This window comes from Coregonus lavaretus (assembly GCF_964263955.1).
Source record: "Coregonus lavaretus genome assembly, chromosome: 4".
In the NCBI taxonomy this organism is placed as follows: domain Eukaryota; kingdom Metazoa; phylum Chordata; class Actinopteri; order Salmoniformes; family Salmonidae; genus Coregonus; species Coregonus lavaretus.
This window is the reverse complement of record NC_139991.1, coordinates 41639589-41666166: the sequence shown is the minus strand read 5'-3', so window position 1 is coordinate 41666166 and position 26578 is coordinate 41639589. Positions and strand designations below refer to the sequence as shown.

At 45.8% G+C, this 26578-nt stretch overlaps 1 protein-coding gene across 1 annotated transcript; it reads left to right on the top strand.

Annotated features, from left to right (window-relative positions):
- The first annotated feature begins 540 nt into the window (after positions 1-540).
- Positions 541-26225, top strand: LOC311128655 (rapamycin-insensitive companion of mTOR-like). Its single transcript, XM_084160850.1, has 37 exons — positions 541-602; positions 739-786; positions 1944-2041; positions 2141-2205; positions 2431-2562; positions 2662-2725; positions 4483-4609; positions 4691-4860; positions 4978-5045; positions 11424-11491; positions 11636-11718; positions 11999-12086; positions 12212-12302; positions 12396-12462; positions 12603-12683; positions 12861-12961; positions 13196-13361; positions 13450-13551; positions 13666-13712; positions 14979-15114; positions 15335-15534; positions 15767-15893; positions 16543-16707; positions 16864-16940; positions 17026-17104; positions 17215-17412; positions 17525-17617; positions 17765-17871; positions 17999-18237; positions 18367-19450; positions 20609-20786; positions 21012-21096; positions 21278-21472; positions 22473-22631; positions 22755-22878; positions 22969-23107; positions 23187-26225. The coding sequence occupies exons 1-37, from the start codon at positions 554-556 to the stop codon at positions 23259-23261; spliced, it is 5175 nt and encodes a 1724-aa protein (XP_084016976.1). The 5' UTR covers positions 541-553; the 3' UTR covers positions 23262-26225.
- The last annotated feature ends 353 nt before the right edge of the window (positions 26226-26578 follow it).

The window sequence follows — 26578 nt, the reverse complement described above, 5'->3', positions numbered from 1 at the left end:
CAACCATGGCAAAGAGGTGGGGGTGTTCGTTTAATTTGGAATAAACTTAATTAACGTCTACATTTTTGTGAAAAAAACCGAACAATTACTTCGATCAGAAGAAAACTGAATCATTCTGAACACTCTCCCAAGTCCCAACTTTGGCAGGTTTCAAACTCTCGCGGGAGTTTAACATCTGACATAAAGCTGGATCCCTTCTAGTCGTGACCCCTCACACTGTGGAAGCAGGGATATACTCTTAACATTCTCCAAATGTATACCTGCTTCTTTAGCTTTAGGTGGGAGACACATTTCCAGCTACCAAAATCATACAAGAGATCTGAGAGAATTATGGGCCTGACAGAAACTAAAGCAAATATTGCCGAATGGTGGTTGTCATAAATGGCACTGTCCTCAAATCATGAACATCATTTACAATGATTTGCAAGGTGCAGTACATAGACTGTATATATGAGACAACTGTGGTTGTGGAGATAAGAGGCAGTGAATGCGGAATTTCTCGCGATAATCCCTGTTGATTCCGGCCCGGTCGGTGTTGAATGATTCTGTAAAGATGGCGGTCAGTATCCGAGGCCGTCCGAGCCGAAGCATTCGGATGCGAGGTGAGACAAGAGATATTTCAGTCTGGATCAGAGATTAGCAACCCTCCGAAACACAAAGCGGAACTTTCTTTGTACCTGTTAGTTGCTGTCTCCTTGCTAACCGTTAATACTTGGTGTGTATGGTTTGCTTTGACAGGTCGGAATGACAGTGGGGAGGAAAATGTACCACTCGATCTCTCCAGAGGTGGGTGAATCAGATTGGAGCTTGGAGAGTCACCATCCCCATTGAATCGAAGCTAGCTATCTTATTAGTAGGATGCTGCTAGCTAGCTACTAAATGGTCGAACATGGTAACTCCCTTTATTTACATTTAAGTTAGTTAGCTACAATGCTAACTGTGTTGACAACCTGGCTAAGTAGCATAGCTAGCAGCAATTCATAACATGATCATCACGACATTGTTGTTTTGATGCATGATATTGTTTGGATATTAGCTAGTGTCATTCATTGTTTCTAGCTCACTGCCTATGGCTTGTATGCAATTCAATGCCATTGATTTTCAACTAGAGAAATGTGTCCCAGTCCCTCCCTTGATTTTTGCAGAATAGGCCCATGCCTTATTGAAGCTAAACGCCAACACACTCCTACTTTATCATAATACAAATGTTAAGGCCCTGTATTGCATTGCTTATGTTTTTGCATCATGGGAGAGTTTGTAAACAAATGATTTAGTTATAGTTTGAAATAATGTAGCTACTGCATAAAAAGTAGGCAGACTGACCTCAAGTCTAGGATAGTAGCTCCCCTGTTAAGCTGATGGATGTAACAGTAAGCCCCTGGAGGCATTTTCAAAAGTTGGTTGAATCATATTGCACCTTCAAAATGCCACAACCTTGATCAACTGTATGATGTTATGGTAATAGGGAGTGCTTTTTTGGTCGCTGAAGTGCAATGGGTGTATTTTCACAGCAGAGCAGTACCACCAAACTTAAGCAAAATATACATTTTGGGATCTTAACTGGCCTCGTTACAGGAACACTCTGTCCAAGTGATATCCCAGATTTCCTCAGGGACACTTCACACTATTTTACTTCATGCTCCGAAGCCGAAGTCACTTGACTGAAGCATACAATAGCACATTCTGACCATTGCAGAATAGTAATGTTTTACTGATTTATCGCTTAAGATTTTCTATTGCTCACTCAGGTGAAGAAATCCCAAATGCCCTGATCCCAAATGTATTTCTGTTTCCAGTTTAGTGTTCCAGTCCCACTCATTAATGAGGCCTAGTCATGCTGGTCTCACCTGAACACAGTGTGTTCTGTTACTGGAACGTATTGGAACAGAGTTTTAACCCGGTGAGAGAACTTTTCACTTATTGACCTTGATGTTTCATTTCAGATCCTTCAGACAACCTTCGGGAAATCCTTCAGAATGTTGCCAAGCAACAAGGAGTCTCCAACATGCGCAAACTCGGTCACCTGAACAACTTTATAAAGGTTTGTGGGGCAATATCTCAGCAGATATTAATTGTATGTAACGTTTGATTCTTTGTTTGAATGTGTTCTTACAAGTATATTTGTCTCCATCTGTCACAGCTTCTCTGCAATGCAGGCCACTCAGAGGAGAAGCTTGGGTTTACACATGAAGAGATCATCATTTGGTGAGTCTTTCGAGAAATGAATCTCCAGTAGGGCTACATGTACAGGACTAGCTGTTTTTCTATCGGTTGATTTTGTGATGTTTCCAGTTCCACTATAGAATGATTTTGCCATGATAATGAAGTCTAGTGCAGATTTGTTGTTCCTTACTTTATCGATCTTTCTCTCACTCTCTCTTTCTCTCTCTCTCTATCTCTCACTCACGTCCCGTCCTGCCCCTTTTCTAGTCTCCGGTTAGCGCTGTTAAATGAGGCTAAGGAGGTGCGAGCTGCAGGCCTTAGGGCTCTACGCTACCTGATCAGAGACAGCGCTATTCTCCAGAAGGTCCTCCGTCTTCAGGTGGACTACCTGATCGCCAGGTGAGTGCTACATCTGAACGGTGTGTGTTTGTGACTTATCCCAATGTTGAGCCAACTTAACCTTTCAACCACTGAGTGACTGAGTATCTCCTTCTCCAGGTGCATAGACATCCAGCAAAGCAATGAGGTGGAGAGAACACAGGCTCTCAGGCTGGTGCGAAAGGTGAGACACCCCAACCTCTCTTTAACTAAATTAATTTCATGCATAGTGTACCATTCAGTAAGATGTTGAGGTATGACCAGTTATTTAAGTGATAATGCCCTAGAAGCCAGTGTTTGGAGGATATATTGGCACGAGTGTTGTTAGGCCCGAGACGAAATCGAGTGCCGGCAAATCACTTTTATACAACGGGTTACCAACATATTCAAATAATGATTTACATATTTTCATAAATGTTATTTTGATTAATTTATTCATACTATTTCGTCCTTCCACAAGATATAGTCTCAACACAAATCTAGGGTTTCTACCCAAGCCGGCTGGTCGTTCGTTCTATCGGTTCGGTTGCCAGAGACGCGACCCAGTCATTCAGTCTTTTTGTTCTAAATGTTCTATTGCCATACTGGCTGGCAATGTTCTTATCCCTTGCTTGCTAGCTAGCCAACTATGGCTAACTTACAGTCACGTCAAACAGTGCAGCCAGAATAACAACAAAGTAGCTGCATTTGCAGTTGTTTAAGCTGTTTTCTCGTGACATTTATTTGGATACATCCAAAACAATGAACTAATGATGCATGATTTCACCTGGCATAGAAAATGTGCTCTCGTCAGGACACTGTTTTGTTGTTCAGAGGAGCTAGCCAACAGCACAGCTAACACAATCACTTCAAACTGAAGCTGGAAAGACTGCAAACTAGCTGCACTTCGTTTCATTTTACCTGTTTTCTATTGACATTTCTTTGTATATATCCATAAAAATGATGCAGATTCATGATTTCGACTGGCTGAGAAAAGCTGCCTGCCTGTCTCATCCAGACTCCCGACCCCTACACGTTCATTACTATGGGACAACTGGAGATGGAATTTCAATACTGAAACAATGTTGCAAATGTCAGAGACAGCAAGGTTTATACAAATCTCCGCTGTTGAAAACGAAATGTTAGTCTAAAAGAAATGTGAGATAATGTCTAGATGCTTTTTACAGTGCAGATCAGGTTTATAAATTGTCTGGCTGGGCTGGTGAGACAGTGGATTGCACAGTGAGATGGAACAGAGTAAATAGGCATTTCAACGACATAGCTTTAGCCGGTGGTAACTTGTGGAATAGACACCGGCTGGAATGTGGTAAACATCTTTATACCATAGCATTGTTGAATTTGAATACTAATTTCTGATTGGCTTGAAGGGCATTCTAGAGCATGCATTATTTCCCTATAACACACGGTATATTTGCACGGTAGAATTAAATGCTATAGTTAATTTTTACATGTTTTGTTTGAGCTCCTTTTGAAAGTAAAAGTCTAATTGAAAACAGTATTGGTATTGTTGAATTTGATTTTCATAATAGCAAGCTAGGACTGATAGTTTGGTTAGCTAAACTAGCAAGTCTGTTTGTTTGGTTGCCACGGCAACTACTGTAGCTATCTAGTAAACTTGCTAGCTACTTTAGTGGATGTTGAACACATTTATACCGGCAAATAAACACATTTCTAGTGGCATGTGTTAAATTATAGCCATGGTATTAAAGGGATAATCAACTCGGGGCTCTATGCGTTCTCTCGAAAAGAATGCAACTCCGTGGAAGGTCAATTCCACTCCGCTAGTGCGTAGTGGAACACACCTTCCACGTCGTTCATTATTTTCCATAGAACGCATAGCCCCTCGTTGATTATCCCTTACTTATTTAGTAAACATCTTTCTATCACGTGAGTACTACTATGTGAGACTCTGATCTGTCCCCTCTCTGCTGGCCCCTACAGATGATCACTGTGAATGCACTGCTCTTCCCCTCGTCTGTAACAAACTCCCTCATTGCCGTGGGCAAAGATGGGCTACAGGAGCGAGACCGCATGGTGCGCGCCTGTATCGCCATCATCTGTGAACTTGGTGAGTGAGACACCACACACGCACACACTTATCTATTTGTGATCTTATGGTTAAACCCTGTGTGATTCCTTTATTCTGCAGCTCTGAAGAACCCTGTGGTGGTGGCCCAGAGGGGTGGTCTCAGCACCATTCTGAAGAACGTGATCGACTGTCAGCTGAGCCGCATCAACGAGGCACTCATCACTACCATCCTACACCTCCTCAACCACCCACACACACGACAGTATGTGCGCTCGGATGTGGAGCTCGAGGTACTGACAATACACACTCGCATACAAAGAGCAGCATTCATTAACAGGAATTTGATTAATTTGATTATTTTCCTCATTGAATGTGATTTTGTTTTTCACGTTCTGTTTTTCTTCCAGCAAATCCTGGCCCCTTACACGGACTTCCACTACAGACACAATGCAGACACATCAGAGGGGCAACTCAAGTAAGTGTGGATTATACATACACTACCAGTCAAGTTTGGACACACCTACTCATTCAAGGGTTTTTCTTTATTTTTACAATTTTTTACATTGTAAAATAATAGTGAAGACATCAAAACTATGAAATAACACATGGAATAATGTAGTAACCAAAAAAAGTGTTAAACAAATCAAAATATATGTAATATTTGAGATTCTTCAAATAGCCACCCTTTTCCTTGATGACAGCTTTGCACACTCTTGGCATTCTCTCAACCAGCTTCATGAGGTAGTCACCTGGGATGCATTTCAATTAACAGGTGTGCCTTCTTCAAAGTTAATTTGTGGAATTTCTTTCCTTCTTAATGCATTTGAGCCAATCAGTTGTGTTGTGACAAGGTAGATAGCCCTAGAAATTGCACCCTCAGAAATTGCAGCCCAAATAAATGCTTCACAGAGTTCAAGTCACAGACACATCTCAACATCAACTGTTCAGAGGGGACTGTGTGAATCAGGCCTTCATGGTCGAATTGCTGCAAAGAAACCACTACTAAAGGACACCAATAATAAGAAGAGACCTGCTTGGGCCAAGAAACACGAGCAATGGACATTAGACCGGTGGAAATGTGTCCTTTGGTCTGGAGTCCAAATTTGAGATTTTTGGTTCCAACCGCCGTGTCTTTGTGAGACGCGGTGTGGGTGAACGGATGATCTCCGCATGTGTAGTTCCCACTGTAACGCATGGAGGAGGAGGTGTTATGGTGTGGGTGTGCTTTGCTGGTGACGGTCTGTGATTTATTTAGAATTCAAGGCACACTTAACCAGCATTGCTACCACAGCATTCTGCAGCGATACGCCATCCCATCTGGTTTGGGCTTAGTGGGACTATCATTTGTTTTTCAACAGGACAATGACCCAACACACCTCCAGGCTGTGTAAGGGCTATTTTACCAAGAAGGAGAGTGATGGAGTGCTGAATCAGATGACCTGGCCTCCACAATCCCCCGACCTCAACCCAATTGAGATGGTTTGGGATGAGTCGGACGGCAGAGTGAAGGAAAAGCAGCCAACAAGTTTGTTTAATACTTTTTTGGTTACTACAGGATTCCATGTGTTATTTCATAGTTTGTCTTCACTATTATTCTACAATGTAGAAAATAGTAAAAATAAAGAAAAACGTTGGAATGAGTAGGTGTGTCCAAACTTTTGACTGGTACTATATATATATATTTTTTTTTTTGTGGCAGACCAGGGGGTTTGATCTAAACGTTCACACAGATCAGGCACAATGGGATACCTCAGTTTCAAGGGTGTTTATTTAAAACAATAAAGAAAAACAAAACAAAACAGGTCTCCTCCAGGAGACCTCTTCTGGGCTCCGGGAAATGCTGTCTCCTCTGGGGTAGAACACAGAGCCCCTCGGTTCTAGCAGACCGTGAGGACGTCTATCCGGTAGACGTCTGCCCTCCTGGCAGCTTTATGGGCCCTGTACACCAGCCCTCAATCAGCCCCAATTAGTCCTGGCCAGAGGACCTGTCGAGACCTGGCACGTCCAGCAGAGGGAGCCATCGCCGTGTGATGTAGACTGTCACCAGGCCTCGACGAGTCTCCTCCTGGTGGCTTGTCCGCGGTACGCCACACCCCCCTCTCCCCTTAGCCCTGTCGGGGACGGGGCGGTCGTCAGTGCGATATACGTCTCCCTTCTCGATAGGGCATCCGCGTTCCCATGCTTCGCCCCTGACCTCTGCACAACAGAAAAAGAGAAGCGTTGAAGGGACAAGAACCACCTGGTGACTCAATCGTTCGTGTCCTTTCCCCTGGCCATCCAGACCAGGAGAGCCATGGTCTGTGACCAGGGTGAAGTGGGTGCCCAACATGTAATTCTTAAGTGTCTAGCGCCCACTTCACCGCTAGACACTCTTTGTTGACAATCGAGTACTTCTTTTCTCTGGGTATCAACTTCCGGCTTATGTACATGATGGGGTGTTCCTCCCCATCGTGTACCTGGGACAGGACAGTCCCTAGTCCCGTGTCGCAGGCATCCGTCTGCACCAGCATCGGTACCTGGAAATCGGGCGTCACGAGATTCGGATGGGAGCACAGTGCTTCCTTCAGGCGCCTGAATGCCGCTTCGGCCTCATCCGACCACTTCACTGTTTTCAGGGAGGTAGGCCCTGGTCAGATTGGTAAGGGGGGAGGCTATAGCCGCAAAGTTGGGGAGGACCCGGTATTGGTATAAGCCATCCGGTGTCGAGAATGCCGTCTTCTCCCGGGAGGAGGCTGCCAAGGGTACCTGCCAATATCCCTTGGTCAGGTCCAAGGTGCTCATGTACCGGGCCTTTCCCAACCGGTCAATGAGCTCGTCCACCCTCGGCATGGGGTAGGCATCGAACAAGCCCCCCGGAAGTAATTGCAGAAACGCAGACTACTGTCCGGTTTGGGCACCAACACGATGGGGCTGCACCATGCGCTGTGGGACTCCTTGACGACTCCCATCCTCAGCATAGCCTCAACCTCCTGCTTCACGGCCTTCCTTCGTACCGTTTCTCCGGGCCGGGTGCGGACATGGTCTTCAATGAGGGTCGTTTGGCCTGGTTTCTTGGCAAACACGGCAGTGTTCCGATAGATGAGCTCCCAGAGCGCTTGCTTCTGGGCCGGTCCGAGGTCCTCATTGCTCGGGACCACCACTGGTCCCGTCAACATCCCAGGTTTTGACCACAGCACGGCCAAGGCTGTCCTCACGTGCCACCTCTTCAATAGGTTCACGTGGTAAATCTGTTGTGGTTTCCATCTCCCCGGCTGCCGTACGCGGTAATTTACGGGTCCCAGCTTCTCTGTCACTTCGTACGGCCCGTGCCAAGTGCCGCGAACAGCGGACAATCTCGTCCCACGAGGAGGGGTATCGGCAACTCAGGTACAGCACCCACCACCATCTGGCAGCTCCCTTGTGGCATCACGATGTTGGCCTGCCCGGTCGAATACCGCTTGGTGTCGCCGTGGACACAGGAGTGGGACATCTCCTCCCCACGGTCGGTCGGCTGGGCCAGCAGGTGCGCTTGTACCAGCGTTGCCACACTCCCGGAATCCAACAGAGTGTGGGTGTCGTGACCGTCGATTTTCACTGGGACCATGGGTGCTGGTGGCTTGCTGTGGGCCCAACAGGAGGTGACATAGTTTACTGCGTGGCCCGGCTCGTCTCCGGGGCCCACTGATGTCATTGACTCCTCTCGGCCCGGGCAATTCCATGCGAGGTGTCCCGGGCGCCACACACAAAACACCTCCTTTGGTCTTCATCCACCTGGGGTTGTTGGTGGCGGGTCGACTCTCTGCGGGTCTGCAGTCCTTTAACCCGGCTGACTGTCGGATTGGGGAGTACGATGGTGGGGTTGTCGTTCCGTCCCCTCTGACGGCTCCCGGACTCGGCCCGCGTCCTCTTCAGCAGGGCCTCTGTATTCTGGTGCGTCTTCACGGCTCCCAAGAGGTCCTCCAAGGTCTGAGGAGCGCGTAGGCTCGCCTCCCTCTTCATGTTGTGAGGTAGTGCCCGTAAGAAGAGATCCATGACCACTTTGTCGATAACGGGGAGGGTGGCTACGTCAGGTTAGGAGCCATGCCCTGGTGATGCGCAGTAGGTCGATAATCTGGGCTTGGAGGGGAAGCGTCGGCCACAAACCTCCCAGTCGTGGACCAGCTGGGCCCGACGGGCATGGCTGTACCCGTAGCAAATGAGTACCTCTTGAGACAGTAGTAGTTAGCCGCCTGTTTGGTGTTGAGGTCATAATACGCCTTTTGGGCGTCTCCGGACAGGAACGGGGCCAGCAGAGCCGCCCACTTCGCCTTGGGCCATCCTTCCCGGAGTGCTGTCCATTCGAACATGCAGAGGTAGGTCTCGATGTCGTCGTCCTCCGTTAGCTTGATTAAAAACTGATTGGGATGTGATTCGGTCCATGTTTCTCCTCGCAGCCTCCTGACTTCCTCAAGTAGGCGGACATTCTGTAGAAGCTGTTCTTCCAGCGTTTGTTCCTGAATGTCCTGTTGCGCTTGTTGGGCCCGAACAAACTGAGCTATCAACTCGTCCATGCTGATACTGCGTAAACGTCAACACTGGTCTGACCACGTTGTCAGATTGCCTGCAGTTTCCACCACTTGTGGCAGACCAGGGAGTTTGATCTAAATGTTTACACAGATCAGACACGGACACAAGTGGTGGAGACAGTTTCAAGGATGCTTGTTTAAAACAATAAAGAAAAATATAAAAAACAGGTCTCCTCCAGGAGACCTCTTCTGGGTTACCGTCTTCTGGCCTCCGGGGAATGCTGTCTCCTCTGTGGTAGAACACAGAGCCCCTCGGTTCTAGCAGACCATGAGGACGTCTATCCGGTAGCTACCTCGAACCTCTCCCCTGTGCTGCCCTCCTGGCAGCTTTATGGGTCCCGTACAGCTGGTGAGCAATCAGCCCTTGATTACTCATCAGCCCCAATTAGTTCTGGCGGGGAGGACATGTCAAGACCTGGCACGTCCAGCAGAGGGAGCCACCGCCGTGTGATGTGGACTCCGTCTGTCACCAGGCCTCGACGATATATATACAGCTGCGGAAAAAATTAAGAGACCACTGCAAAATTATCAGTTTCTCTGGTTTTACTATTTATAGGTATGTGTTTGGGTAAAAATAACATTTTTGTTTTATTCTATAATCTACTGACAACATTTCTCCCAAATTCCAAATATTGGAATTTAGAGCATTTATTTGCAGAAAATGACAACTGGTCAAAATAACAGAAAAGATGCAGTGTTGTCAGACCTGCAAAGAAAATAAGTTCATATTCATTTTTAAACAACACAATAGTAATGTTTTAACTTAGAGTTCAGAAATCAATATTTGGTGGAATAACCCAGATTTTCAATCACAGCTTTCATGCGTCTTGGCATGCTCTCCACCAGTCTTTCACATTGATGTTGGGTGACTTTATGCCACTCCTGGTGAAGAAATTCAAGCAGCTCGGCTTTGTTTGATGGCTTGTGACCATCCATCTTCCTCTTAATCACATTCCAGAAGATTTCAATGTGGTTCAGGTCTGGAGATTGGGCTGGCCATTACAGGGTCTTGATCTGGTGGTCCTCCATCCACACCTTGATTGACCTGGCTGTGTGGCATGGCGCATTGTCCTGCTGGAAAAAACAATCATCAGAGTTGGGGAACAATGTCAGAGCAAAAGGAAACAAGTTTTCTTCCAGGACAACCTTGTACGTGGCTTGATTCATGCGTCCTTCACAAAGACACATCTGCCCGATTCCAGCCTTGCTGAAGCACCCCCAGATCATCACTGATCCTCCACCAAATGTCACAGTGGGTGCGAGGTACTGTAGCTTGTAGGCCTCTCCAGGTCTCCGTCGAACCATTAGACGACCAGGTGTTGGGCAAAGCTGAAAATCCGACTCATCAGAGAAGATGACCTTACTCCAGTCCTCTATGGTCCAATCCTTATGGTCTTTTGCAAACCTCAGCCTGGCTTTTCTTTGCTTCTCATTGATGAAGGGCTTTTTTCTAGCTTTGCACGACTTCAGCCCTGCCCCTAGGAGCCTGTTTTGAACCGTCCTCGCCATGCACTTCACTCCAGCTGCCGTTTGCCATTCTTTTTGCAGGTCACTTGATGTTATCCTACGGTTGTTGAGTGACATGCGAATGAGTTGGCGGTCATCCCGGTCAGTAGAGAGTCGTTTTCGCCCTCTGCCGGTCTGTAGCTTTGTTGTCCCCAATGTCTGCTGCTTGACCGTGTTCTTATGAACCGCCGTCTTTGAAATGTTAAGGATGGAAGCAACCTGACGCTCACTGTATCTCTCTGCCAGTAAAGACAGAATTGACCCCTTCTTTTCCTCACTCAAAACGTTCCTTTTCAACTCTTTTGGCATGGTCAATAGTTATTTTTTTATTAATATTACTTTTGAGGTACTATTAGCACTGTTTTTGCCATTCAGCTGGTCCTATTGCAAGAGGATAGTGATCACCACAGCAGTGGTTTTTATACTTTTCCTCGTTAAATAAGATTTGGTTCATGTGATCACCTAATGAGTACCTAATTCAGTAGAATGAGGTGTGCCTGTGTTGAAATTGAACATACACTGGAATGTAATGGCTGTCATACATGTAGAGATGCTGATTTAAGAAAAATTTGCAGTGGTCTCAATTTTTTCCACAGCTGTGTGTGTATATATATATATATATATATATATATATATATATATATATATATATATATATATATATATATATATATATATATATATATATATATATATATATATATATATATATATATATATATATCTCAAATAAAATGGAGTGTTGTATTTACTGTATCAATTATTTTGGGGATGTTAATCGTGCATTTTGATGTCAACCCCAGGGAAGACAGGGAAGCTCGATTCCTGGCCAGTAAGATGTCCATAGTTGCTTCCTTTCGCTCCTGGTCAGGTAAACATTACTCCTTCATATTCAATAATATTTGAGTTTGAGTGTCTATATACCCTGATAGCTTTGATATGCTATTAGTGATGTGGTCTGAACATGTCCTTACCTGACCCTACTCTCTGTATTTCCGTCTCAATCTCACTCCAGGCATCATTAACCTGTGCAAGTCAGGCAACTCTGGAATCCAGTCTCTTATTGGCCTGCTCTGTATACCAAATGTGGAAGTAAGGGTAAGCATAGCATCGAATGGACACTATCAGCACGCGACAACTGAGGTCAAAAGGAATGCAGTGTCCTCAAGTTTACATCGAGATTGCTCTATGGTTGTGCTCAATAACACAGATAACAATGTCACTCAGTTTAATGTAAGAATAATGTAGAGCACACCCCGAAAAATATAATTATTTTCCCACTTCTCATCAAAATGTTATACATTTTTCATTAGGGAATAATGGAGTCTCTATTAGACTGTGTGTGTAAGTAAAACTGGTTACGCTCAATCTCCCACAGAAAGGCTTGTTAGAGGTGATGTATGATATCTTCCGGCTCCCCATGCCTGTTGCGACTGCAGACTTTATTGAAGCACTTATCAGTGTGGGTGGGTACAATGTCACTTTTTGTGTGTCTATTCAAGTTAATAACCTCTAACCACCTTATCATATATCTCATGTACCATATATTATTATGTCACATTGTATACTTGTCTCTATATTCCCCCTATAGACCCCAGTAGGTTCCAAGACAGTTGGAGGTTATCAGATGGCTTTGTGGCTTCTGAAGCTAAATGTATCCTTCCACATCGAGCTCGGTCAAGGTAAGAACAATCACTGAATTTCAACTCTCCTTTACTCATGATTGAGTAAAACATTCTCTGCATAAACTCAGTGTTCTCTGTCTGCCCCCTCAGGCCTGACCTAATGGATAACTACCTGGCTTTGGTACTGTCTGCCTTCATCAAGAGTGGACTTCTTGAGGTATGGTCATCAATATCAGAGGATCAATGCGTTTGTGTATATTCAACCAAATAGTGCTGTTAGATATCTGTCAATGTTACTACCTAAACACACACAAACCACTATTGCCTTTCATGTAAAGCTTGAGTACCTCTCAACAGGGTCTGATTGAGGTTATCACAAGCACTGATGACAACAATTCTGTGCGAGCCACCCTTCTACTGGGAGAACTGCTTCACATGGTAACTCAAGTCAATGCTCTCTCTGCTGTTAACATTATGTGAGGTCAATGAACTGGACCAGAGGATATGCTCTAGGAGTTTTTCACACAAATTATTTGTAATGAGTTGTTTTGGTAAAGTTTGTAATTAGTTTTTCATGGTTGTTGTTGTAACTGTTTATTTTTGTTCCCACCCCAGGCCAACACCATCCTGCCACACTCCCACAGCCACCACCTGCACTGTCTGCCCACACTCATCAACAAGGCAGCCTCCTTCGACATCGCTCAGGAGAAGAGACTGTGAGTGACAACTACTTACCATAGAGCGCTGAGGAAGTTACTTGGGTTCACTATAGACAGGGACCATTGTGAGGAATTTACTCTGTAGCAGACAGGAGAAAAGACTGTATGACTATGACTATAGTTACATGAAACTCTCTACCCTAATCGTCATTAAACAATGTATGTGCTACAAGAGAGTTTGGATTTTGTATTATTAACACTGACACGACAGCTATTGTCATCATTTTTCAGACGGGCGAGTGCAGCGGTCAACTACCTGAAGCGCTTCCACGAGAAGAAGAAAAGAGCGCCCAAACCCAACAGCCTGTACCTGGACCACATCATCCGCAAATCAAAGGCTTCACACTACTGTAGAGACCAGCACTTTAGACCACAGAGAGATATCTTTGTCATTAAGGTACATTTCAAACCATGTCCCTGTGCAACAAAAGCTTCTCGGATTTGTTGTAGTTCTATTTGAAATGCTGTCCTTGTTTGCATTGCAGGACACTGAGGATGCTCTCATGATGAACCTGAGAGACAGCCACATCCTGAACCACAAAGAGAACCTGGACTGGAACTGGGTTCTCATCGCAACAATACTGAAGGTGAGTGGAGCAGGACTGCAGTAAATACAAACTTATTACAGTCAGTCTCTTTTTCAGTACTGTCTCTTGTTCAATTTAAGTTTTTTTTAATGTTTCCTTTTTCCCCATCTGTAGTGGCCCAACGTTAACCTGCGGAGCAATAAAGATGAACAAATTCACAAGTTAGTAACATTACAACCACTTCTATCACCAAACCAAAGGTAACATGAAGCGAATATGCTAGTGGTATTTGATCCTCTTTTGTTGCCTTTCCTCTCTGTCCCTGGGTTCTCTGTCTGTCTGACCCTGGGTTTTCTGTCTGTCTGACCCTGGGTTTTCTGTCTGTCTGGCCCTGGGTTCTCTGTCTGTCTGACCCTGGGTTTTCTGTCTGTCTGACCCTGGGTTCTCTGTCTGTCTGACCCTGGGTTCTCTGTCTGTCTGACCCTGGGTTCTCTGTCTGTCTGACCCTGGGTTTTCTGTCTGTCTGACCCTGGGTTTTCTGTCTGTCTGGCCCTGGGTTTTCTGTCTGTCTGACCCTGGGTTTTCTGTCTGTCTGACCCTGGGTTCTCTGTCTGTCTGACCCTGGGTTCTCTGTCTGTCTGACCCTGGGTTCTCTCTCTCTGTCTGACCCTGGGTTCTCTCTCTCTGTCTGACCCTGGGTTCTCTCTCTCTGTCTGACCCTGGGTTCTCTCTCTCTGTCTGACCCTGGGTTCTCTCTCTCTGTCTGACCCTGGGTTCTCTCTCTCTGTCTGACCCTGGGTTCTCTCTCTCTGTCTGACCCTGGGTTCTCTCTCTCTGTCTGACCCTGGGTTCTCTCTCTCTGTCTGACCCTGGGTTCTCTCTCTCTGTCTGTCTGACCCTGGGTTCTCTCTCTCTGTCTGTCTGACCCTGGGTTCTCTCTCTCTGTCTGTCTGACCCTGGGTTCTCTCTCTCTGTCTGTCTGACCCTGGGTTCTCTCTCTCTGTCTGTCTGACCCTGGGTTCTCTCTCTCTGTCTGTCTGACCCTGGGTTCTCTCTCTCTGTCTGACCCTGGGTTCTCTCTCTCTGTCTGACCCTGGGTTCTCCCTCTCTGTCTGACCCTGGGTTCTCTCTCTCTGTCTGACTCTGGGTTCTCTCTCTCTGTCTGACCCTGGGTTCTCTCTCTCTGTCTGGCCCTGGGTTCTCTCTCTCTGTCTGACCCTGGGTTCTCTCTCTCTGTCTGACCCTGGGTTCTCTCTCTCTGTCTGACCCTGGGTTCTCTCTCTCTGTCTGACCCTGGGTTCTCTCTCTCTGTCTGACCCTGGGTTCTCTCTCTCTGTCTGACCCTGGGTTCTCTCTCTCTGTCTGACCCTGGGTTCTCTCTCTCTGTCTGACCCTGGGTTCTCCCTCTCTGTCTGACCCTGGGTTCTCCCTCTCTGTCTGACCCTGGGTTCTCCCTCTCTGTCTGACCCTGGGTTCTATTTTTGCAGGTTTGTGCGCAGACTGCTGTTCTTTTATAAGCCCAGCAGTAAGCTGTATGCCAGCCTGGAGCTGGACCACAGCAAAGCCAGGCAGCTCACTGTGGTGGGATGCCAGTTCATTGAGTTCCTCCTGGAGTCTGACGAGGTGAGAGGGTTTACGATGAGGCAAAACTCTAATAGACTACTGATATTTACACACAGCAGTAGAGAATTTCACTATGCAGGCCTATTAATGAACAATCCATAACGTTAAACAACTTCTAATTGTAAACTCTTTTGATAATCAAATATTGAATTACATGACCTTACATTGACCTCTCTCACCATGTCCAACATTACCTCAACATTACCTCTCTGTGTGTCAGGATGGGCAGGTGTACCTGGAGGACCTGGTGAAGGACATAGTCCAGTGGCTCTCCTCTTCTTCAGGGCTCAAGCCCGACCGCAGTCTCCAGAGCAACGGGCTGCTCACCACCCTCAGCCAGCACTACTTCCTGTTCCTAGGCACTCTTTCCTCACACCCACACGGCGTCAAGATGCTGGAGAAGTGCAGTGTCTTCCAGTGGTCAGTCTCTCAACGTCCATTAATCTGTTTTTTCAAACAAGTTTCTTCCTTTTTTGTTCTTGGGAGATACCTAATACCTTGAACTGGCCCATTTAGAGGTGCCTAATGCATTTTTAAGCTACTGCAGAGAGAATTTCCTTTTTCCCTTTGTCCTCTGACAAATCATTGTGTTGGAGTGTATATGGTACTTGAGCAGTACATTGACTTTCTTTATCCTGTGCTCTCCTACTAGCCTATTGAACATATGTACGCTGAAGAATCAGGACCACCTGCTGAAGCTCACTGTGTCCACACTGGACTACAGCCGTGACGGGCTGTCCAGGGTCATCCTGTCCAAGATTCTGACCGCTGCCACTGATGTAAGAACACCACCATTTACACTGAAAGAACGTACAGATGTAATTCACACAGGAATTGATCAATCGTGGTTTCATAGAGGCGGAGGAAGAGGAGCTTGCACAAGTGTTTGGAAAGCAACTACCTGTATTTTTATGTTATGTGCAATTTGGTTTGTTGTGCTTTAAATGGAGCATGTGTTAGGGTTTTAGAATGACAGTAACTCTATACCAACATCACAAGACTTTCGGGAACACTTGTGAAACAGACCAAACAGACCAGGCCGGGGTTTATGGGTTTGAGAAGTCAATGAGAGAAGTGAAACATGGTTAAACCTCAATCTAAAGACACAAACTAGATTCGAGCCAATGTCTTAAGTAGTTTAACTTGTTATTACTCCAACCTCGTGAAAGTGACAAACTGACACGTTTTAATTTTCGTCAAAAACTATTTTATATCGAAGGAGTGCCTGCACATGCACAGTTCGGTGCGAGACGACCGTTGGAGCCAAATGACGTGTTTCTACGCATGAGCTTAGCTAGCCAACGTCGCCATGACATCGCCTACAAGTGTGATCCGGGATTTCGATAGAAGCAGTTTTAGCCTATCTTCATACTGTACTGTCTTTTGTCTATAGCCTGTCCTCTTCTGCCCTCTGTTTGTGTACCACAGAACTGCAGGTTGTATGCCACTAAACACCTGCGGGTGCTGCTGCGTGCCAATGTGGAGTTCTTCAGTAATTGGGGCATCGAGCTCCTGGTCACCCAGCTCCACGACCGCAACAAGACTATCTCCATGGAGGCGCTGGACATACTGGATGAGGCCTGCGAGGACAAGGCGAGGAATGAGGGGCCTGAGATTCTGTTGTGGTGTCTTGCTATGTGTTCCCTGGTCACTGCTGTACCTTACCGTCTGTCATTTAGTTTAATCAAGCAGTTTTTGACTCCAGTAGTGTATTAGCTGACTTGTCTCTGTGGTGTTTTTTTCATACAGGCAAATCTCCATGCTCTGATCCAGATGAAGCCAGCTCTCACTCACCTGGGGGACAAGGGGGTCCTGCTGCTGCTACGGTAAGCTGCTGGGAGAAAACTCAGCTATTGTTTGCGGTCTGTATTAGGTCCCTTTGTCTCTAACCTCTGTGATTCTTATCTCCAGGTTCTTGTCCATTCCAAAGGGCTTCTCCTACCTCAATGAGAGGGGCTACGTCACCAAGCAGCTAGAGAAATGGCAGAAGGTACATTCATACTCAACCAAACAATGTCATAAATTATGGTTTGCATCTTTTGGCTGACACATGAGACATCGAAAACTGGTAGCGTTTTTATATCATTGTATGTTTTGTAGGAGTATAACCTGAAGTATGTGGACATGATAGAGGAGCAGCTGAACGAAGCTCTCACCACATACCGTAAACCTGTCGATGGAGACAACTATGTACGTCGAAGCAACCAAAGGTTACAGAGGCCAAATGTTTATCTTCCTGTGCATCTGTATGGCCAGCTTGTCCATGACAAGACAGGCTGCCATCTACTGGAAGTCCAGGTAACTGCAGCTTCTTGAACCACCCACTATTACACTGATCAAGTAGCAATTAGGCCTACAGGCATAATGTGTTTTATACTCTTTTTGTTTCTTATTTTCTCTATCTCTTTAGAATGTGGTTCCTGACCTAAGCTACACTGTTCGCTCCCCAATGCTGGACAAGTGGGATGGCATTAAACAGCTTAAGGCAGCACTTTGGGCCTTGGTCAGTATAATTGAGAATGACTAACTGCCACATCTATTCTAATCAGAAGAGTTCCACAATTATGTGCCGATTATTGACATGATTCACCCATTAAATCATTTTCATAATAACATGAATATTAATGTTTTTTAAACTGTTTGTTTCCAGGGTAACATAGGGTCGTCAAACTGGGGGTTAAACCTCCTACAGGAGGAGGGGGTGATCCCTGACATAGTGGTTCTGGCCCTGCACTGTGAGGTCCTCTCCATCAGGGGGTAAGACACATTCATATTTGAAACGCTCATATTGAAGGTGCTTCTAGTGAAGCAACATGCTTGTGCTGTCCCATAAGAATACTAGATCTCTGTCCAGGACCTCTCTGTAATGTCTGTCTCTGTGTAGGACGTGTCTGTACGTGTTGGGGCTGATCGCGAAGACGCGTCAGGGCTGTGACATGCTGAAGCAGCACGGCTGGGATGCTGTGAGACACAGCCACCGGACGCTGTGGCCCGTTGTCCCTGATGACATGGAGCCCCACCCCAACCCCCCCAGCCTACTGTCCTCTGTCCCCTCCAGCCTCAGCCTGGCCTCTGACTCCACCAGCTCCATGCACAACAGCGAGAGTGACTCCACGCAGCCCAGTAAGTCTCAGCCCAGTTTCAGTCTCTTGTCATCATTGTACAACTGGTTGGAATTGATTTTTACCGGTACAGTATCTCCAAATGTTTACCCCATACTACCAAGTATTAACCGTGAATGGTCACTTCCAGGTATGTACATTATGGACGATGAGAGACTGGAGAACTGTGACCTGTCGGACGATCCTCCCATGTACATGAGACCCAAGTACAAAGACCGCAGCCCCTTCACCCTCCTGGCCTCCAGCCGCTTCCGTAACCGCCTCCTCCATTCCCTGTCGCTCTCCGGGAAGAAGCTCCGCAGCAACAGCGACCCCAAGGGCCGCGGAGGAGGGGTGGAGGAGGAACAGGGGCGCAAACGCACCGTCACCGAGCCCAGCTACACCTTTGGATCTTCAGATGTCTTCCCAATCTATAATGATGTCCATCTGCCCAAAAGTCCCTCTGTCAACCTAGAAACTTCCTTTGTGGGCAGCAAGGCCTCTGAGAACCGGGGCAGCACCCCCAGCATTGGGGAGGGGGAGGGGGAGGGGAGGCTGCCAGGCCGGTCAGTGGGGGTAGGAGGGTCAGGGGTTGGTGAGAACCAGAGAGAGCAGGCTAGCCGGGAGCGCCTGGCCGGGGATGGCCCGTCTGGAGGGGGCGGGGGGGCTCCGTTTAAATCGCGCAGTCAGAGCTTCAACACGGACACGACCACCAGCGGCATCAGCTCTATGAGCTCCAGCCCCTCCAGGGAGACCCTGCCCTCCACCATCGACACAGACGGTGTCAGCCTTAACAGTGTGGTCAGCGCCCAGACCATCCAGACCCTGACCTCCCTCACCCCCCAGCCCCACACCGCCCACCTCTCCTCCCTGTCCAAGTCCAGCTCTGCCTCCCTGGTGCCCCCCGGCACCTCCCACACCCTCCCCCGCCGTGCCCAGTCCCTCAAGTCGCCCTCGTTGACCACCCTGAGCGGCCTGACAGACTGCAGCCTCATGTACTCCAACTCCCGGGACGCGCTGGGCTACGCCACGCTGAAGTACGCAAGTTCTCGTGACACGTACGCCAGTCAGCGTGATGCGCTGGGCTATGCTACGCTGAAGAGGCTGCAGCAGCAGAGGATCCACTCGTCCCTGTCCCACAGCGAGGCGCTGGCCTCCCCAGCCAAAGACGTGCTCTTCACTGATACAATCACCATGAAGACTGGCAGCCTGGACTCCAGACTCACCCCACGGAGGTAACACAGACACGCACATACACATAAATACACACACACATTCTAGCATATGCTTCCATTCACTCAGTCCCCTTCGACTTGTCCACACACACACACACACACACACTCTCTAGAATTTCCCATGACTAATACTACTTCTCGGTGTACTCCCGCCTCCCTCTTGACAAGATAAACAGAGTTTGACCTGCTCTGGCTTGAATTAAAGTTGCAATGAGGGTTTACTTCAGGAATCTGCTGAAATATTATGTGTTAAAAGTACCAGGAACTTTGTTGAAACCAAAAGGAGGAGTCATTCCACTGTAAACATTGCAACACGCCCACGGTCTCAGTAGACTGATCCAATTCCTGGAATCATGTTCTTAAACAACAGTATCTGATGGCAGCTCTTCAGGGAAGTAGTGTCTCTTCAGCCCTCAGCAGCCCTCCCCCTCCCCCAATGGGAGTAATACGCTGTATGTGTGCTGTTTCTGATGGTCCCTTTTTCAGTAGGTGTTCAGTAAAAAGGTTTGGCTGTTTGGGTGACGGTGGGCCAGCTGGGTCCAGTCGCAGGCCTGTTGGAGCCCTCCTCCCACGGTTGGTGGACAGACATCTTAACAGGCCCCCCTCCCCCCCTCCTTTATTGGATGGTCCTGATTTGACACCATAGAGGCGCTAAGTTGCAACACCCTGTCCCCCACGTCCACCCTTGGCACCAACTATATTGTGCCCCTTCTAGGGTAGCAAAATTCCAGTAACTTTCCCAAAATTCACAGGTTTTCCAGTAATCCCGAGAATCCTCCAACCGGGATTTCTGGAAAACCTGTGAATTTTGGGAAAGTTACAGAAATGTTGTAACCCTAGCCCCTTCTGAGCCCTGCTTTGGTCATTTGAGTAGACGTGACTCCACTGTACCTCCATCCTAAATGTTAATCTATGTTGCGGTGTGGGAAGTCTAGCCCTCCTTTTTTCCTGACCCATGTCCCTGACTGAGGCAACCAACTGCTGATTGTGTGTAGAAAGTCAAGTCAAACGTACCTAATGTTTGCATTGTTCTAGAAGTACACTCTTCCTTGTCTCTCTTTTACTCAGTCTTGATCTCTCTTTCTCCCCACCCCATCATACTACCTGTCCTGCCTCGTAACTCACTGCATATCTCTCTCTCTCTCTCTCAATCTCTAGGTTCCTGAAGGCTCTGAGTTTTGCCTCTCTGGATAAGGAGGATCTGCTGAGCCCCATCAGCCAGAGCACTCTGCAGCGGTCCTCCTCAGTGAGATCCATGGTGTCCAGCGCCACCTACGGCAGCTCTGATGACTTCATCGGCCTGGCGCTGCCCGTGGACATCAACAACATGTTCCAGGTAGTGACCATCGTGTGACCCCTCTCTCTGAACCCAGATGCACTGAACCCTCTGTCCCACTCCACTCCCCATCTCATCCCACTCTGCCCCATCATCTATCAATTGAACTTCTATTCTAGATATTTGACCAAAGAAATGGAGGTTGTTTTATCTATTTAAGTCCTAACTCCACCATAATATTTGGATAAAGAGTTACTTACTGTAATGTTATCATTTGTTTCTTAGATAAAAGAAACACCATATTTCCAGAAGAGGACCAGCCCGCCCTCTGAGGACAGATCTGCCAAATTCTTCTCTGGAGACTCAGATGGTAAGAAACAGCCCAGGGTCAACACAATCTATTTTCTTCAGTAAGGAGTTGTATAGCACTGAGTTTAGCACAGAGGGAATCATGGCTCTGCTTGAGATAAAGGAGGCCCACTCAGGACCAACAGGCTTGAATAAAAAGGGAGAAATGTATATCATGTGTGGATATGTGCTCCTTCCCCCAGGCCCCAGCCCTCACTCCCGGCATGCTGTGCTTCGCTCCCAGCTGAGTATAACAGAGCTGATGGGGGTGAGCCGGGCGGAGCAGCAGCAGCTGCTGGTCTCAGAGGAGACTGGTCTACAGGAACACAACGATGATAACTGCCTTTACTGCACTGGGCTGACTGTGCTCGGCTTCAGCGCTTCCAACAGCCACCCAGGTCAGTGGCAGATGCATTATATTTCAAAAAAAGATTTATATTGAACAAAAATATAAACGTGTAAAGTCTTGGTCACATGTTTCATGAGCTGAAATAAAAGATCCCAGAAATTTTCTGTACGCCAAAAAGCTTAATTCTCTCAAATGTGTTTACATCCCTGTTAATGAGCATTTCTCCTTTGCCAAGATAATCCATCCACCTCACAGGTGTGGCATATCAAGAAGCTGATTAAACAGCATGATCATTACACAGGTGCCCTTTGTGCTGAGGACTATACAAGGCCACTCTAAAACGTGCAGTTTTGTCACACAACACAATGCCACAGATGCACTTGGCATGCTTACTGCAGGAATGTCCACCAGAGCTGTTGCCAGAGAATGTAATGTTCATTTCTCTACCATAAGCCGCCTCCAACGTCGTTTTAGAGAATTTGACAGTACGTCCAACCAGGCCTCACAACCGCAGACCACGTGTATGGTGACATGTGGGTGAGCAGTTCGCTGATGTCAACATTGTGAACAGAGTGCCCCATGGTGGCGGTGGGGTTATGGTATGGGCAGGTATAAGCTACTGACAACGAACACAATTGCATTTTATCGATGGCAATTTGAATGCACAGCGATACCGTGACGAGATCCTGAGGCCCATTGTGAGGCTCATTTTTTTGGGGGGTATCTGTGACCAACAGATGTATATCTGTGTTCCCAGTCATGTGAAATCCATAGATGAGGGCCTAATAAACTTATTTCAATTGACTGATTTCCTTATATGAACTGTAACTCAGTAAAATCTTTGAAATTATTGCATGTTGCATTTATATTTTTGTTCAGTGTATATATATATATATATATATATATATATATATATATAAAACATTTACAAAATAGAACATTGTGCTGTTTATCAATTCATGTTCTTGCTTCCTTGTATTCTTTTTCCATATTATATTAGCAGTCTGCGACCAATAAACAACTTAATTTAATTCACCTTTCTCCCTCAGACTTGACGGAGGACCAACCTTTCTCAGAGTGGTGCAGTCCACCTGTGCAGAACCACCTGGAGGTCATGGCCCAAAACAAACTGTCAGGGGTGTCTGGGTGCAGTGATGCTGTGTCCCATGGCTCCCCAGGAAGCACCCGCAGCACTGAACTGGTTTTGGGTAAATGTTTAAAAATATATATTTTCTCTCATACAATGCTTTTCTCCAAGCGAAGGGTTATTTTGTTGTTGAGGCGGAATGGCCTAACCCTCCTGGATACCTGTGGTTTCTCTCCCCCCTCAGGAGTGAAGTCCATCCGAGAGGATGCTCCGGCCGGCAGGGTTCTCCTCAGGAAGGAGGTCCTGCGTCTGGTGGTCAACCTCAGCTCCTCTGTGGGGACCAAAGGCCACGAGACTAACCTGCTAACGTAAGACACACACACACACACATTCCTTTCACTATACACACCCACACACTCAAACCGAGGTTGATATCCCTGTGTGTGTTGTCTTGACAGGATCAAGGAGAAGTTCCCCTATGCATTCGACGACATTTGTCTCTACTCTGAGGTATCTTACCTGCTGGCCCACTGCATGTTCCGTCTGTCCGCACGGCGCTTCATCCAGGAGCTCTTCCAGGACGTGCCATTTATCCCGGTAAACAAACACACACATGCCCACATTCATAACAATAAATGCTGGCTGGCTTCTATTGACCTCTGTGTCTCTTCCTCAGATGTACGAAGAGGCAGAGAGCATCCTCTCTATGCCGCCAAAGAATGGACCGGCCGACCCTCCCACTGAGCCTTGAGTTCTCCTCTGTCTTCCCTTCCCTCTCGTAGCCAGTCAAACCCTGAGTCACCACTACTGATCTTCCAGTCAACCCTTTTCCCGAATCGCAACCCCTGAACATCAGACAACACCTACCCCTGACTTGTGAGTCAACCCTAACCACTGAACCACTGACCCTTGAGTCACCTTCCACCCCCACATCCTCCCTTATTTCTCCATACCAGAGTGCACTGTATGTCCTCCTAGCATTTGGACACAAATTAGAGAAGATATGGCGGAGTGAAGAAATATGTTCTTCCTATTGACTTTAAGATATGACGGATGGATAACACAGGATGAACAGATATACATGTTTAATCTGATAAAATGATAACAGCCAGCTGTGAGCGTTTTTTAACCGAGCTCATATTGGGAAATTCATCACCAACTGAACATGGACCACAATCAAATCCAAATGGCATAATACAATAATGTAAAACGGTCCATCATTTCTGAGGGTTTCCTCATTTTTTCTAAGTATATGACTGCATCCCAACCACTTATATGAAATAACTTAGCATGTTGTTTTTAGCTCAGCTTCTCCCAAAGTGGATCCACTGACTTTGACTAAAACACTGAAGAGGAGGGTTCCTCTGCATAACACTAAAACCTCTCTGTGTCTGGAGAGAGGACCATGACATTGTGAATATCCATATGTCTATTCATTGCACCTGAACAAAGAACAGTGAAGGAGAATAGTGATGAAAAGGCTTTTGGTATTGCTCTATTCAGTAACGGTAGATACAGGTAGACCAGACGATCATCAGTCACTGATGCAGTTTGGTTGTTGCCTGTTTGTTGACATGTGCTAAAGAGGAAATGTTCCTCCTTGCGCCTTGCTGGATTTTGTTTTGTTGTTATGTTTTATTTTGTCTGTGTTTTTAAGCATTTATGCCAAGAACCGAACAACTACATGTAGGAGTGAAATCTACCAAATGATTGCCATTGAACATCGGTCTGTGTGTTTCAGTACAGAGGAGTTATTAACGGTCAGTTATTGAACTGATGTTTGAAACTACGGCTGCATGTATTATTGTTTTGTTTATTACCTAGCTATTTAAACCCTAAAGTAAAAGCACAGGGTTAGAACAATAGATTTGGTGCTCGTCAAGGTGAAAGAATACACATACTGTATGTGACTGTATGGTAGTGTTTATGTATTCATGTTAGGACATGCTTCTCTGCTCCTTTTTCTGCCATGGAATTCCCCAGAACATGGTCCATGAAAACAGTCACTACTTGATGGCCAAGGAGAATTGCTGCTTCAGTATTGGGCAGAAGTCAGTTGCCATTCCTCTGTCAGTTGCCATTCCTTAGACAGCATCCTTTGGATACGCTGTCTGCCTGTCCTCATTCTGGTAAAACTGGCGAATAATTAAACTGGAGCAAACATTTTAAAGTGGAGAGCAGTGGCTGCCTGAACATGTGCAATAAGAACACTCATTTCATTTGAAAACTCTTCCAATGACAGCCACTTCCGGTCGTTATCCAGAAATCTAGCTACATGTTTGTAAAATGATGGCTTAAAAGTCTTAAAACATTTCAATATGGGATTGTACTGATGTTTTTTGCTATGCAAGATGATGAGTAATGGGGTTTAATGTTGTACTTTTTCAGCTTTTGTTAACATTTTGTTTAGGCAGCTGAAATAACATTGCCTTATTTTTTGGTATGCTCTGACATGCAATGAGAAATTATTTTATAACTTCTAATTTATATTAGAAGTAAATAATTCTGGCCCTAATTATAGCTGAATTAATTGATAAATAGGTTGTGAAAATAATAAGCAACCAATGTTAAGGCCACTATCTACCTATGTCTATCTATTGTAGAGAGAAGAGCCTGCCAAAAGCACCTGCCTGGTTTTAGAGTGCTGATGTGTAGCTTGGCTGGTTTGGGGAATTAGCTGTTGATGTGTTCTTTAGTAACTGTTTTAAGGAAGTGGTGGTTACCATTGTGTTCATTTCCAACCTGCCGTGAGAACATTATTCACTTTGACTGACAATGATACTTCTATTGCTGCACTGTTTATGCTGAATCATTCAACAACAACATGCACTTATGATTGTTATGACACAATGGAAATGTTTAGTCCTACTGTTGATAATGGCCTTGGTTAGTTAAGTTATGAAGTGGTTAGAGAAATGGACTGGTGACAAGAGGATTGGGGTGCACTTTAATTGCACTCAGCAATCAACATTCCTCTGTATAAATGCATCATGTTGAAAACATAAGTCCTCTGCAAGCGGAGAATTCTATAGTTGCAGTCCACAATGTGCATGTTTGATCACTAATCTAAATGAAAAAGAAATGGGGATATTTTAATATTGCAGATTCCACTATTCCTTCATAGAACTTTCTTTTTTACATTTGCATTCTAAGCTCACCTTTTCAACTAACTGCACATTCTAAACAGTGGTAAAACGTTACATTTCATAGCAGGTTTTAACATTATACTTATGTTTCAGATAGATATGGAATAAGGTAAATTATTTGGGAACATAATTGTACTACTTTCTGTTGGGGACCAAAAAGCCAAACTGACATAACTAGTGGGAATTGTTCTCAAGCAATTGGAACAACAGGAAGTAATACCTTACGTATTTAACTTCTGTGTGCATTTTAAGTCATTTGAAAAAATGTGCCCCTTCTTATTCTTAGTGTTGTAAGTGGACTTATTCTGAGCTTCTCTAAAGCACTGTATGGGGATCTGTAAACAAATCCTTTATTATGTACCTGGACCGTTTAGGAACAGAGAGACAAAGATAAATGTTATTTATATCTTTCCTCAAGAGAAAACATTTTCAAGAAGCTGTATATAAGACTGTTTTTTTGCCCAATTTGTGGTTTCCCTTATACAGAACACTGTATGTTTTTGGCATTATATGGGCCATTAGAATAAATCTTATTAAAGGGATGCATTGATAATAAAAACATACATCAACTGCTCACCTATATGTCACTGTATTTTTTGTGTATATATGTCTTCATGATGGATTGTCCGAAACCAGTATTCAATCCAAAACCATAAACTCGTTTTCCATCCAATTGGTGACAGATTTTCATGCAAATATTCTAAGATCTGAAGGACAGTCTTATAGGCTTTTCCAATGAAGGAAGGATATCCTGTTTACATTAGGGACCCCCTGTACTTAGGTTAGGCAGGGCTCTGGTTCTTGTAGCACTGTTGTCCTGTTCATTTTTGGCACCAAGCAGAACTATAGTAGGTTGAATTCATTTCCGTCTTCTGTAACCTCTTTCGACATCTATCCAACATAGCACAACACTTGATACATT

Coding starts and splice junctions, on each gene's coding strand:
- LOC311128655 (XM_084160850.1), top strand. CDS start 554: ATGGCGGTCAGTATCCGAGGCCGTCCGAGCCGAAGCATTCGGATGCGA. Junction 17,618..17,764: donor AGGCAGCACTTTGGGCCTTG/GTCAGTATAATT, acceptor GTTTGTTTCCAG/GGTAACATAGGGTCGTCAAA. Junction 19,451..20,608: donor TCCAGACTCACCCCACGGAG/GTAACACAGACA, acceptor CTCAATCTCTAG/GTTCCTGAAGGCTCTGAGTT.